The sequence below is a fragment of the Danio rerio genome, chromosome 21 (genome assembly GCF_049306965.1).
Source record: "Danio rerio strain Tuebingen ecotype United States chromosome 21, GRCz12tu, whole genome shotgun sequence".
NCBI classification, from domain to species: Eukaryota; Metazoa; Chordata; class Actinopteri; order Cypriniformes; family Danionidae; genus Danio; species Danio rerio.
In genome coordinates, this window is record NC_133196.1 from 44,966,680 (window position 1) to 44,982,500 (window position 15,821).

The window sequence follows — 15,821 nt, forward strand, 5'->3', positions numbered from 1 at the left end:
CCTCTAGTACTTTTTTTTTTGAGATTTTAACAGATTTGTGTGTGTTGAGCATCAGTTAAGACAATGTTAGCACCTGTCAGCTTTAATTGTGGGAAAAACTGGATAATTTTGAGCTTTTGTCAGCTAATTTCATCTTCCGAGTTTAAAATTATTTTTGGGGCGGGATCAAAATCGGTGACGTAGCGCAAAACTGCAAGTGCAAAGATGATGCGTCGGTTTCTCATTATTATTCATAGCTGGGTTTTCTTATCCTATGATAAGAGTCGGCTGCTTAATTATTCATGACTGAGCATGCTTTCCAAAGCCAAGGCAGACCTGCCAGTGCCAAGCTCTGAGACCCTATGTTGATGAATGGGAGAGACCACGTCCACGGACCCACGGCACACAGTATTTAGCCATTCAGGAAAGGTCGCATGTGTTTGTTTCCATGACCCACGGGGTGCATTTTTTTTTTCCACGATACTGTCAGGGTCAATACAGCAAAGCTGTTTGTGTGCAGCAAGCATTTTCGTCACGAGAGCAGTACGAGTATAGCAGAGAATGGCAGACTTTGTCCTTTATCAGTGGAATTTGTTGACATATAGACACATCGCCATGCTGCTGTGTTCACCTAAATCCTCCAGATTACAAATGTTGAAATAGGCAAGAGACCTGCTGCACTGAGTCTGCATTCAGACCCGGGGATTGAGGGAGAAGTCCTCATTTGTAGTGTTTATATGAACACGATTATCTTTATAATGATATAAATTGTGATTGTGTGTATATGAAATTACGAATAACAAATGTAGCAGAGCCTTAAATTACTGTTTATTTATTTGCATTTTAACTTTGTAAACAACAAAATCATGCGTCTCCTCACGGTTTGTGTCTCATTTTGTGAGCTGACTGACAACAGTTGTTCGCTCCCCTCCTTCTCCCCTGCTCTGCTGGCCACGCCCACTCCTGCCTCTGATTGCGGAGCTCTACGCCCATTATGATGCATCTTTTGAAAAAAATTCTGAGGTAGACCTGAACCGAAAATGGGGGATGTCATGGCCCTTTAAGGGACTGCTTCATATGGATTCATTAATTATACTCACTGTTCAATGAACATGACCTGTCATAGTTTATTAAAGACGCAAACCCCTCGCTCATAAATGTACCCTCACAGTGTTCCCAAACGAGGACTTGATAATTTATGTGAAAAGTGGTGGATCTGTTCTGCAAAATATTTGACTGTGCGTCACTGCATCCCAAATGACTAAAAATAATGCAAAACTATATAATTAAAACAATCTCCATTGTGCCAAAGAGCACAGAATCACCAAGAGGCGACACTCGTGCAATTTTGGAAACAGCCACTAGATGGTGCGGCGGCCATTTTGGAATGAAAACTCAAGAAAGAATAGACAAAAGAAAGTAAAGTCTCACTTCTATCACTCTTTAAAAGTTTTGGTTTCAGTTTGTGTCAATTTAAATGTTCAGTCTGAGCTGATTTTCATTTATCTGTGTTGGTGGAAAAGCAGGCTAGTCAGCCGACCCAATTTATGAGCAGGTTGAGCAGGATTCTTGCGATGACCACCGGCGCAAAACCGCTGTTTGTTATGAGCCGCAGTTTCAGTGTAAACTTAGTAAAGGCGAGCTTCTTTGGCGATGATATGTACAGTATTAGATTTGACTTTTAGCGGACATTTGCGCTGAACACGCAGTAAATGCGACGCATCGAGATTCGGGCGAAGCACGTACTCGATTGATCTCAGCTGGCGGATCAATATTCACCACATGTCATGATCGCTCTCATCTGCGCCTCAACTTTAGGTGGGGTTTGGTCGCAATTTCGAGCCCTGTGTAGTATTGGTAACTTAGCAACCAATAGTAAACAAGGCAAAATTATTAAGGACAGCTGATTAATCATACGTGTGCAATGTCTGTATATTTGACAAATGAGTTTCCATCTTCCATTGTTTGCATCAAACTTTTTCACACAAATCAAAACCTCCACAAGTGAGTGTAAAACCTTTTCGCCAATTAATAATAATAATAATTCTTTAAATTTATACAGCGCTTTTCTGGACACTCAAAGAACACATTTTTTGGGGGGAATCTCCTCTTCCACCACCAGTGTGCAGCATCCACTTGGATGATGCGATGGCAGCCGTATTGCACCAGACCACACACCAGACACAAGCTGATTGGTGGAGAGGAGACAGAGTAATAAAGCCAATTATGATATGGGGATGGTTAGGAGGCCATGATAGACAGAGGCCAAATTCGGCCAGGATGCCGGAGTTACACCCCTACTCTTTTTCGAAGGACATTCTGGAATTTTTAATGACCACATAGAGTCAAGACTTCAGTTTAATGTCTTATCAGAAAGACGGTGCTCACTAAGCAGTATAGAGTGCCCATCAATATACTGGGGCGTTAGGACCCACACAGATCACAGATTGAGCGCCCCCTGCTGGTTTCACTAACACCACTTCCGGCAGCAACCTAGTTTTCCCATGTGGCCTCCCATCCAGGTACTGACCATGCGCAGCCCTGCTTAGCTTTAGTGGGCGAGCATGTGAGAGTTGCAGAGAGCTAGCTGCCAACTATTAAAGCATTTATATTCAAAATTTGCCATTTCCTGCACTCGTTTCTCAAGCGATACATTACAATGCGCATTAACAGGGTGATGGAACCCCAGCTATAGACATGTTAATAATCCAACACATCCTCTTCACCTCCGAGCAGGCATTAAACAGAGGATGCAGCCTCCATATGTCACCCTGAGTTAAAAGATAAAATGGCTTTTTCTCTTTGTCATGCAGGCCAATAATCCGTCAAGACTCCCAGGGGACTGGGGAGAGAGGGTGACTGGACTCGCATGGAGGGTTGTGCTCTCTTTAAAATATGACAGTCTGCTTTTTTGTGACAGACTTATGACAGGTTTGGGCAGAGTGACAGGCCACTTCAGTTAGCAGGTGCAAAGAATGATTGCGCCTTCCCCAGCTGAATCCCAAATGAGGGTCGAAGTACCACCCACATGAAGTGTCACAGCTTGCGTCCTTACGAACATTGGCTGGCAATCCAACCGTAAAAGCAGAGCATTGTACCAGCATGTTTTAGCAAAAGGGTGAAAGCTTATAATACTAATACTTGAATAACAACCACTCATAGAGGAAAGAAATTGTAAATGATTGTCTGTATATATATATATATATATATATATATATATATATATATATATATATATATATATACTTATATATATAGTATACTTGTACTTATACTTGTATATATTATGTGTATATATACATATATATATATATATATATATATATATAATGTGTGTATATATTATGTATAATATATATATATATATATATATATATATATATATATATATATATATATATATATATATATATATATATATATATATATATTATAGCATATAACTGACAAAACTGCATTTTATTTTAATTATTTTTCAGATTTTGGTGTTTATTTATAGTATAAACATGTCAGTATTGAATGAACAGTAGTGTTTATCATAGATGTTTTAATTTTTCAGTCATTCATTCATTTTCTTTTCGGCTTAGTCTCTTTTTTAATCTGGGGTTTAATCCAATCACAATGTATCCAATCCAATCTGGGGACTCCAGCCCTTCCAGCTGCAACCCATTACTGGGAAACATCCATACACACACATACACTACGGACAATGTAGCTTACCAAACTCACCTACATGTATAGTGCATGCCTTTGGACTTGTGGGTGAAACCAGAGCAAACGGAGGAACCCCATGCGAACATGGGGAGAACATGCAAACTCCACATAGAAAGGCCAACTGACCCAGCCGAGGCTTGAACCAGTGACCTTCTTGCTGTGAGGCAATCGGGCTTGCCACTGTGCCACCGTAACACCCTGTTTTATTTAATAATGCTACTTATTATTACTAACAAATATGATTACTTAGTAGTACTAAAAATAATAATTTAAAAAACAATTTGCTAAATTAATATTTCTTTAATATTTCAAACTTTAATAGAATTTCTTTCTTTCTTGTTTAGTTTGAAACGCTTCTATTTTGCTGACAATTTATAGAATGTTTAGATAATTTTGCATGCTGAAAACAGTTATCATGAGCTGCTCGCATACAAATACCAGTGCTGCACTTCATCGGATTTTTACATATTTATAATTACAACACAGTGTTTCAGAATTGACAATAACAACCCATAATGCATTATCAGGCTTTTTTTTTCATTTAAAAATTACAGTCCAACCCCCAATATACTCATAACCAGAGATTTTTACTTGGAGAATGTTAATTTCATCACTTACTGGTATTAGGCATGGAACAATAACCGCTTTCAAACCATGGTTTGGAAAAGTCAAGGTTTTAAAACTGCAAAAATTTTCTGTAATACCGTTCCTAAGGTATGTGTAAGATTTTTTTTTTTCATTTACTTTTTTAAGGTAAATCTTAGGCAGAAAAAATATCCAAAGATGCCATTTTAAATTGTAAAGAAATCTGTGTTTCTGAAACTAATGAAGACAGCAGAACTCAATGATTCATTTGAATTAACTAGCCTGACATTACCGCTCTAAAATATTTTATATCATTCAAAAAAATTAAATATACTGTTTTCAAAGGGGGAAAAGTTTTTGTTTTTTACCTAGACATTTAAAAAGAATATATTTTAGAGCAAAAATCACAATACTGTGATATTTTTATCCAAGGTTACCATATCGTCAGAATCTTATACTGGCCCACGCCTAACTGGTATACAAGTAATATTCTTTCTAGGCACTACTATTGTCAATTACTTTTTTTATACATAATGAATATGTTTTTATGACCTAACAAAGAGGTAAGATCCTATTACATAAGACCTGAAATGTTCCTTACCTTGTCTGGGGCTTGATACTGAAGATTAGTAACATCCAAGGGCGTGATGAGAGGGACGTTCTGAAAGCCGTCCTCAACGCTAACAGCTTTTGCTCCTTTGTCTTGTAGATTACTCCCCAGTTTCACCATCTTTAAAGTATTATTTCCTTTCTCACCAGCCTGTAAATGTAGAGGATTTAATAAACAGCCATTTTAAATCATATATAGACAGGCTTCAGTTAAAAATAAAAATAAAAAAAGAAATATTTACACCTCAGGCACATCAATAAAACATGCGGAGCTACACCTTATATATATAAACGCGTTTGGTAAACACCTCACGCACGTCTGTCAGACGTCTGTGCGATTAATACACAAACGTTACCCTTGTAAATACAAGTACAGCTGAACAGTATTGATCTTTTGAGATTAAAGAGAACACAAAAAGCACTCTTTAACTATTGTGAAACACCCAGGTGTCGAAACATCAGCCGCACGGCATATAAAGCATCCGCGCCCCTTTACCAGTCATAACAATTCATCTCCCACCCAAACACAACCCGCGCCAGATGAAAAGATGTTTATAGACGCGTACTCACCGAAAGCGGTCAACTTGAACGCTTTGTACGGGCTCAAACACAGTTTGAATTCAGCTTGTTGATGAGGGCAGGTGGAGCGTCGAGATGGAGATGCTGGATGTGTGTGTATGTGTGTATGTGTGTGTGGTGTGAGTGTGTGTGTGGCGCTGATGCGAGAGATGCAGATACTGACGGCCTCGCGCAAAATCCAAACCCTCGCTTACACTCGAGCCACTAGGGGGGATCTGAAAGAAACCCTACGTTTGTTTTTGCAAGACCCCGAGAAACCCTCAATCTCAATGCCAGCCCACAAAGCTGACTTGTTTGCCATCTAGTGCAGAACTGAGAGAAGTGCAGCTGCACAGGATAAATTTTAATGTTCAAATAAAGCAGGATAACAAAAACAACAGTGTTTATGTGCTTGTTTAGGCTATAGGTTGTACTTAAAAAAAGGCAAAAATTGTATTGTATTGGATAAAATGACTATAAGTGCACATCTATAATAATTTTAATGGGGCATGACATGGTAACTAGTAATAGAATAGTTATAATAGTTATTAGTTTGTAATATATAAACTACTTAAAATTAAAATTCCATTCATTCATTTCATTAAACGTTAAAGTAGCTAATTAAATTTAGCCCAAATTAAAAGTAGTCCCTTAACTTTATTTTATTATATTATAATTATTATTATTTATTTTTCTGCTGAAAAGTAATCTAAGTAACTAGTTACATATATTATTATTATTATTATGACTATATTATTGGTTCAGAGGATGGATAATTCATATATTTGACGCCCTCTGGTGGCTAAATATAACACTGACATGAAATGTAGTCAAATCAATATACACAATTGACTTCTCTGGGCTTGGAGGCATCTAGGATGGACCATCACACAGTGGAAACATGTACTGTGGTCAGATAAATCAGTGAATTTTTATTTTTTTATTTATTTTTTTTTTTTTGTAAAAAATGGACACCGTGTGCTCTGGACCAAAGAAAAAAAGGATAATCCGGACTGTTACCAGCAAGTCCAAAATCCAAAGTTTGTCATGACAATGGTTGCGACAGGTTGCGACAATGCTCTTGGCAAAGGTAACTTGCACTTCTGTGATGGCACCATGAATCCTGAAAAGTACAGAGATGATGGAGTACAACATGTTGCCTTCTTTTCCACAGATGCACATTCATATTTCAGCAAGACAATGCAAAACCACATTCTGCACAGATTAAAAAGTCTTGGCTGCAAAGGAATAGGATACAGGTACTTGACTGGCCTGTCTACAGTCCTGACCTGTCTCCAATAAAGAATGTGAAGCACATTTTGAAGCGCAAAATCCAACAACGAAGACACCGTACTGTTGCCCACCTTAAGACAGGAAACACTTCATCACTTGATGTCTTCAATCCCTAAACGTCTTTTGTAATGGGATAAAGAATGGCCACATTACAAAGTTGTAAATGCTTTACTGTCCCAACAATTTTTTAAAAGTGTTGCAAAAACACAATAATGAGGAACACAATAAATAAATAAATAAATACAAGAAAATACAAGTCAAAGTAACTTTAGAAATCACTACTTTCTATTATTTCCATACTGTCCCAACGTTTTCTGATTTGGGGTTGTATTAAAGGTTAACAAAAGCATTGCAACATGATTTGTGCTACACTCGCAGGTAAACATTGTTTTCCTTATTGAGTCCGTGTAAGATGGAGCTAAAGTGTACGGTGCACATGGAGAGAAAAAGCATTCCTACAGGTCATCCGTTTAAGATACGAACCCCAAGAGAAAATAGTCTCACGTACATTTCTTGTTAAAGGGTGTGGTGTTGATGTCACACATCACGCACAGCTTCATGATCGATCCATTTATCATCCTAATAAACCCGAATGAGTGATGTGACCGAGACCGCTCATCAGCACAGAGATCTACATTTCCTGTCCCACAGTCTCATGGGGAATAAATAATTAGACTGTGACCCGTCTACACACAGAGCTCAACCTTTGTTTCCAGAGACAGAGACGCGGATGATCTCATCGCACTCTTTCTATTATTCTACAGATCCTTTCCTGGAGCTGGAGAGATATTAGGGAACAACTGAGGCATGTTCAGTGTTTTATTAGGGCGGATCATACTTCATTACCTCAGCAAGATGCCTGACAACCCAAAGAAAACAACAACAACAACAAAAAAACATTTCACTAAAGCAGTCGTATACGTTTATAAAGATGCTTATAAGGTATTATTTGATTTGTTGTGGAGCACAAAAGATGAATAGTGAGAGACAAAAAAACTGTTCTAATAACATTTGTGTTGGCTGGGATACAAGTTGTGAAGTGAAAATGGTCTAATATTGCTTCTGAATTATTTTCATTCTGTATGACACTGCAGAGAGTGCTGTACAATTGATTTATAATTAAATTACTAAGTCAAAGAAATGCATTCAGAACAAGAAAACAACACCATTAAGAAACAACAGATGGCGCCACTGAGAGCAAAGTAATTGAAAAAGGAAAATTAGGCTACAGATTTATAACTATGTCCGTACACAGTCGAGCCTGATAATATTCAAACGCCTGGTAAAGTCTGTCTTAAAATAATGTTTATTCAACAAGCATTTTGTTTTACCAGAAATGACACAGGCTTCTCCCAAAATATATAAAGATGATGTACAAGATGCATCATTGTGGGAAAAATAAAAATATTTCTCAACTTTATTTACATTTTAACAAAAAAAAGTCCAGAATTGCTCATATCTTTCTCAGTAATCGATAGAAAATCCTTTATTGGCTGTTACAGTAAACAAATGCTTCCTATAATTGCTGACCAGCCTTTTCACTGGCATTCATCTTTAGCAATGAGCTCCAACTTTTTCAGTTTAGAGGGTCTGCTTGCCATCACCCTGATCTTTTAGCCCAGGGGTCACCAATCTTGTTCCTGGAGGGCCGGTGTCCCTGCAGAGTTTAGCTCCAACTTGCCTCAACACACCAGTGCTTAGCTCATTCAGTGAAACAGTGATTAGCTCATTCAGGTGTGTTTGATTAGGGTTGGAGCTAAAATCTGCAGGACACCGGCCCTCCAGGAACAAGATCGGTGACCCCTGTTTTAGCCCCTCCACCGATTCTCAATTGCATTTAAGTCAGGACTCTGGCTGGGCCACTGCAAAACGTTAATGTTTTTTTCTGCTAACCATTACTTCACTAATTTTGCTGTGTGTGTGTGTGTTTTAGGTTTTAAAGTTGTTTTTACGAAAAGTTTAGAACGCAGGGAGACTCTATTACATCATTTGCAGTCCTCCATATGGAGAGGGTAGAGGTAAAGATCTCTTCTGGCACTTTACTATTGACCTTATTCTCCGCCGACGAGCGGGCGCTGCCATTTGAATCTTTTTGGCACGAGACTTCCGGTCTCATTCACTTCCATTCATTTTTAGACATTAAAAACTGCTCGTTTCGTTGTTTGATGTTGCAAACTGATATTTCCTTGTTGTATTATTCTACTTGGTCTATATAGTCATGCAAACATTTGTTTGTAGAGCAAGTAGTTTGACCCTTTTTTGCCGTTTATTATTCCTTGTCATTTCTCCCATAGGCGACTGAAACGGAAGTTCTAAGACAATCGCGAAAACAGGCGCACTTCCGCATTTGAGAATAAGGTCAATATGGGGCACGGTGATTGGTGGAATTCAGCATCATGGGTAGGCCCACAAGGAATCTGTGCGCACAGGAATCTGCAGATTCTTAGCTCTTCATTTTATTTACTTGTGTGTGTAAATTTATATTTATTCCATTTTAAAATAAATTTTAAATTCAAATAATTCATTTGTACAATTCAGTGTGTGAGATAATATTTTCAGTCTTTTAGTAGAGATATTATATAAGAGATATGCTTTGTTTACTAGTTAAGTGGATCTAATTAGATTTGCACTGTAAACATTACATAAAAGTTAAAAAGGTATTATTTTTTATTTCATATATTAAGTTTTAAAGTTAAATCATTCCTCATAAATAGGCCCACACGGAATTTTCCACCGCAGATTTTCCGCAGAATTCCGCAGATTTCTAGCCCATTATAAATTCTGTTTATTTACTTGAGTAAATGTGTAAATCTGAATTTATGAAGTTTTTTTTCAGTAATTTATTACTTTTTATTTAATATATTAAAGTGTAAGTTATGATACTCCGCTGGATACTCCCAAAAAAATTCCGCAGAAATCCGCAGATTTTTACCAAAATTCTCCGCAGAAATAGCAAAAAACGTCCGCAGATTCCGTCTGGCCCTGCTCATAAATCATTCCTCATAAATCTGCAGATTTTTACCAAAATTCTGTGCAGAAATAGCAAAAACGTCTACAGTTTCTGTCTGGCCCTAATCATTGGTAATGTAGTTTTCAGCTTAAATCACAAATGGGATAGATAAGCCAAAATGATCATGTGGTTTTAATGAGTTTCTTTCTTTACAAAAAATTATATTTTAAAAAATGCTGGTTGTTGGCACTAATCAACTTACATTGTAGGGAAAAAAATAACAAGAATGTCAATAGGTGCCAGCTACCAGCATTTCTCCCCCCTGAAATATCCTCCTTTGTGTTTAACGGATAAATAAAGGTTTAAAACCACACAAGGGAAAGGGTAAACAATGAGGTCATTAGGCTTTTGGGTGAACGATACCTTCAATGGTTTAGGTTACTGGTAAAAATAAATTTTTCTGTGGTGAAAATAAATGCAGTTCTTGCTTCAGGCTACTTTGTACATTTGTACACAAAATCAAAATTACAATTCCATACAAAACAGCTGAAATGCAAAATTGTAACTGTGATGACAGTTCGTAAAAAACACAACGCAATAAAACCAAGAGAGAATTGAATGTCTTGTCACAGTTAAGTTTTATTCATTCAACATTTCACATTACAAATATTTAAAAATTATGCATATTGTTATAAATAGTTGGCTGCAAACAATTAAATAACATTAGATTTTTCTTTTCGTTTCACTAGCACTTACAGACCAACTCCTAGAATATGAACATTTCGTATAACATAACTTAATTAGAAAGCAAAATACAAAAATAGGAACTTATAAAGTGAAATGACAATAAAAATTAAGGTGATATCTTAAGTAAAAAAATGCTATTAATAAATACGACAACCTTCCCATACACAGTTAAAAACTATTGAAATTTTCGCCATTAAGTAACATCGTTAACAGACAGATATTTAAATATTTATTTTCCTTCAGAAAATGTGAACCATATATTGTGGAGCACAATATAGCAATTAGTAAAAACTAGACACTTTAACATATTAAAAGCTTCACCTCAAAAATATAACAAAAATCTGATCAAAATTATAAAAATTAATTATACATTCCAATTAAAAATAGACCGATAAACAGCTAGATACATCGTTGACCTAATAATTACAATGCGATCAATCACAGTAGCTCCAAAGAAACAAAATAAGCAAAATGAGCACAAAACCTTTAATGTTTTAAAAATAACTTCGATCATTTATATTAGTACAAATAGGTTGATTTCGGGGTTTTTTTTTATCCGTTTCTTTTTTACAAACACCAGCATGAAAAGGATTACAATAACAGTAGAAAATGACTGTGAAAAACATATTAACATCTTCTTTAAATGTCGGCAATTAAAAATGGCATTAAAGAATTACATTGCAAAGAGTCTTGTTTTTTCTTTTTTTTATCTGGAAAAAAAGTTCAAAAAAAGTATTGCACATAACAACTCGACGTTAACTTGCAACATATTTACCACATTCAAGTCTTAAGTTCCCCTTCCTCCAAACGGGTTTGGATTTACTTCAAACAGACAGTGGGGATGAAGTTCTCAAGTCTTTTCGACACAGCGTACTAAAGAAGATGCGTTCGTCCTGCACTGCAAATAGTTGTTTTCTTATGTATATCTATATATATATATATCTGTATTTTTCCTCTGTGCATCCTATCGATACTGGATTACGGGGAAAGGCATAGAGAATAATAACAAGGTAGTGGGGGTGGCCTCAAATCAAAGCTTTAGAAACATCTGGTGCACAACCACAACGATTAATTTCAAGAGCTAATTCATGTACGTTTTTTTTTTTCTTATTTTCTCTTCTCATCATGCATGCTAAGGGTTACAATAGGAACTAGTTGGCAGTTCAAGAATATATATATATGTATATATGTTTATTTTCAAATGTTAAAATATCTAAACATCAAACATCCATTCTCGTGAACTGACCGGATTTAGCATTCTCCTTATATTATAGTTTAAGTTCCAGCTATGGAGAGAGGAAACCAAAAAGACGAGCTTTTGCTTAACATGAACGACAACGTTGTTCTTACCATGCTGCTGTCAGATCATTTTTTTCCCAATTGAAATCTAGTGTACAAGAGCGCTCTCTCTCCTCTGCAGATTTGTCGCGTCAACACAAGTGCGTGCTGCTTTAGCTGTAAAGATTCCTCAGCACTGAAATGTATAAAAAGCATAATTGAAAATAAGATATATTAAATTCACTTTTCTCTTCAAATGAAAGTTTCCATATATGCAGATCTCTCAGTAACAAAAGTACAAAAGCTACCTTTCACAATGTGAAAAATTGAGGTATTGCAAAAAGGAGTTTTTTTTTTCCGTTTCGTGAAAAATGTGCCTAAAATGACTGTCGAAAAAAAAAACGTATTTAGAAAAGTAGTGCATAATAAATGTTTATATGTGCATGACAAAATAATTTAGCTAGAAAACACTGTACCAAAAAATCAGCAGGCCATGTATAAAATAATCTTTTTTTTTTTTCGTTTTTCGTTTCGCGTTAACAGCAAATTCTTCAAAAAGTGTTTCGCTTTGAAAACGTTCGACCACCACCAGCTCGAGTGACGCAGTTTCTCACTAGTGTATCAACTGATCACTGACTCCCTGACGTTAGCGCTAATCGGTTTTCCGAGAATTGGCCGTTACCTGACGAATTATGCGCGTGTTCTTCGTTTGAGGGTTTTCACTAGTGTTACTAGGACTGATGGATTCAAGGCCAATCTTTGGTTTGCTGGAGCCCGTCTGGTCTTTATATATCGAATGGGATGGACTGGGGGTTGGGCGAAGGGGGGGCAAAATTAAATCTGCAAACGTCCATGGTTTTACTAGCTACCAAAACAGCCATCTTTGGTTCCCTAATGTCTGAAAGTGAGTGTTGGGGGGAGGAGAGATGCATGGACTACCTTCAGTTATGCTTCACACTTCAACACTGCGGCTGCAGTACAGGAGCTTCATTGTCTTCCTCCCTTTCAAGTAGCTGTTCTGCTCGTACGTACACCTCTTTTTGAGGGGGGCTTCTGGGGAAAGGCGAGACATATTGCTAAAACAAAACAAAATTAAAAAACGAAGGCTTGCCGCTAACAGCCTGAAAGAACGCGGACGCTAAGCAGGACCAGAAACGAAATCAAGTTCCTCGCGTTCGAACCAGCTTTGCAGGCAGACTACTGCAACTTTACCAACGTACATTCCCCACGAGGATGCTGAATCTCCAATTCTAATCAGGAAGCGACAGAGCAGGTTTTCTCAATGTGCTGTTTGCTGATGTCACTTCCTTTTTTTTCTGCCGTCCTGAGGGGAACGGGTTAGACCAGCTTGATTTTTTTTTTTGTCGTTTTTAAATATATATTCGACTTAAACTAGCAGCTAAGCTTGAGGTATTAGTTTTCTTGCATGGAGATCAAATCCAGACAGCTGTTGTGGAATCAGTTGTTGTCAACATTAAAGATTAGCATGGTCTTAAAGTATACACACGCACGAAATAAAAACAGAGCGTCGAGAGAATTCGCTTCATCTGTTTTCGTTAAATCCCAAGCTTTGGTTAACAACTGAGATCTTAAACCACACATCTGTAAAGAAATAAGTGCACTCTTCCCGCACCTTTTCTCTCTATTCGCGTTTGCTCCTTCGCCTTTTCCGTTAAATTAAAATAGGACGTAATACTTCCCAAATCGCAAGGTTAAACGAAAACAAAGCCAATTCTAAAGTCATGCAGATACCTACTGACAAATTATACTAATACTCAATATATTCACATCTCTGTGCACTTAAAAATTAAATAGAATGGAGTTATAAAAAAATAGAGAGATGGATTAGACATTTTCTTTTTCTTCCTGAATCTTCTTTTTTTTCATATATATTAAATGACAAATTAAAATCCATTTTTTTGTCGTTTGTCTTTTTTTTCTTCTTCTTAAATTAAACTAAAAAGGAACCAGCAACAGAAAAGTGCATTTATTTAGATGATGATTTTGCGACTCCTCCTAGGCTACGCTCCTCCCGTCTCCTGCTCGTTCCCGCTCTTCTCCTCCCGTCCCGCCGGCTTTAGTTCCAGCGGAAGGAGATGTGACGAGGTCTGTCGCCGCCTTCCTTCACCAGGGGCTTGTGGAACTCCCGGCCGGCGCGCGAGTGGATCGCCGCCCAGCAATATTCACAGTAATACTGGAGACAGGTCACGTTAGCGCAGAAGAAAGGAGCAAACTTGCCTCCGCAGCGAGTCCCCTGACATTCATCACACAGCTGGTCATCCAGGACGTATGGCTTCACTTCCACCTGGACACAGAGGGATCAGAATACGGTTACATGCGGGTCCTTCCTATGAAATGCTTGGAGCTTTTGCATTATTAAATAGATTTAGTCAAATACCAGAGTGCTAAGTCTAAAGTCTAAAGTCTGGTTTATACTCGACGCGTCCGCTTGTTCGCTTGAGTGCACGTGGCGAATGTGACTTCATCGAAGAGTTTGCGGAGGTTCACTTCGGGTGCGCGCCGGATGATTTCGGCTGGCGGTGTGCGGGCGTTTTTTGAGACTCGAGCGAACAGTGGCGCGGCGCCGCAACTGATTTGAGTGGAATATGATACACTTTGAAGAGATTTTGTCTGAAACAGTACGACTGTACACATCTAATAACCCTTAATCAGAGAGATAACCTAATGATCAATAATTATTGGCTAGTAATAGCAACAGCCGTGGGAAAAGAGAAAGTTTTTGTTAAAAGGTTTGGAAAAACCTGTAGAACAAATTTATTAAAACCAAAAGAGGCCATGCCAAAAGTGGAGACCAGGTACACAATCACAGAATATGTTTTTCCACCATTTATAGGTTTTACACTGATGTATTTTGTTTAATTTTGAATTTAAAACAGTTTGATAGTTACAAAACTAATGAAGTCACAGAAGTATTTCTTTAATAACTGGGAAGGAATATTTAAACCTATCGGTTTACAATATGCTGATGCCCTGTTTCTCTGGGCTTTATTGGTGATAATGATCTGTAATGTTGGACCATCACTGCCTTTTTAGCATAAGAAGAGGACAGAAACTAGCCAGACAATAATGTGTGAATTGTGGAGCGGGCTAAATCTAAAAAAAAAAAAATAAACATCTATATTTTTTAGTAAGTGTGCTTTTTTTTGTGATAATAAAACATACATTTGTAGAGTAACTCATGTTCTGTTGTCATTAATTACAAATACAGAATGTTTTTCCACCGGTAACACTGATTTATATATTTGTGGAGGGGGCTAAATCTGAAAAAGAATCTTTTTCTAAAAAAATCTTTTCTTTTTTTGCTTCTATTCTTGCAATAATAAAAATATATTTGTCAAGTAACTCATGTTCTCTTGTGATTTATATTATAATAAACTTTAAATAGTATAACTGGCCGAGATATGAACAAAAGCAAGTGATTTGATAAAAAAAGAAAATCTTGAATTGTTATAAAAAAATACTTATAATCATTAAAATAATGTATAAAAACAATACAAAATCAATAGTTTTAAAAATATTGAACGACATTATGATATGACGTAGTTCCGGAAACTTTCTACTTCTTTGTTTATCTGCCTGACTTTACGGTGGGTTTCTTTTGACCGCCCCCTATCGTTTTAAAGAATATCACAACGGCGAACGCGGTGAGTATAAAAGCCTCGGCCGTTTTGCGCGCAGTCAGCGGAGGTGTGCGATGCGGTGCCAGGCACGAGTATAATTCCAGCTTAAGCAATGAGTCAATAAGGTAAAAATTGTCTGACATGAAAATTATGCTAGTCATGTTTCTATTAAATAACACATGAACGGAAACAAACGCGGGATAAAAGGTGTATGTATATAACAACATTTGGCAATGAAAACATATGTGGCTACAAAAATATCTAGTTTTAATAATTTTTTAGGTAGGGTCAGAGATAATGTTGGCAGGGCCAACTTGACTACTAAAAGTTATTCTTAGTGTTGAGCTCTGATTCTGGAGGAGATTTTTGCACAGCATTTCAGTCAGGATGAGCTCTGGACTTTGACTGGACTATTGCAACAGCTTGATTTTTGTTGTTTTTGTTCTTTTTGCAGATTTCCTGGTGTA

General features: G+C 37.1%; 2 protein-coding genes across 4 annotated transcripts in view; both read right to left on the reverse strand.

The window, feature by feature from the left end:
• The window catches only part of nsg2 (neuronal vesicle trafficking associated 2), a 49,788-nt gene extending 44,133 nt beyond the window's left edge, over positions 1–5,655 (reverse strand). Inside the window, 2 exon segments of the mRNA NM_200873.2 lie at positions 4,880–5,038; positions 5,458–5,655. Coding sequence (NP_957167.1) covers positions 4,880–5,008 — 129 coding nt within the window. The 5' untranslated portion in view covers positions 5,009–5,038; positions 5,458–5,655.
• Positions 5,656–10,307: 4,652 nt separating this feature from the next.
• Positions 10,308–15,821, reverse strand: part of cpeb4b (cytoplasmic polyadenylation element binding protein 4b) — a 61,091-nt gene continuing 55,577 nt past the window's right edge. For 2 of the 3 annotated variants that reach the window (XR_012396448.1, XM_009295677.5), the window contains exon 10: positions 10,308–14,018. Coding sequence is in view for 2 of the 3 variants with exons in the window: in XM_009295677.5 (XP_009293952.1) it covers positions 13,791–14,018 (228 nt within the window). In the remaining variant the exon portion in view is untranslated. The remainder of the gene's footprint in view (positions 14,019–15,821) is intronic. The other variant, NM_001351713.1, reaches the window with a different exon arrangement.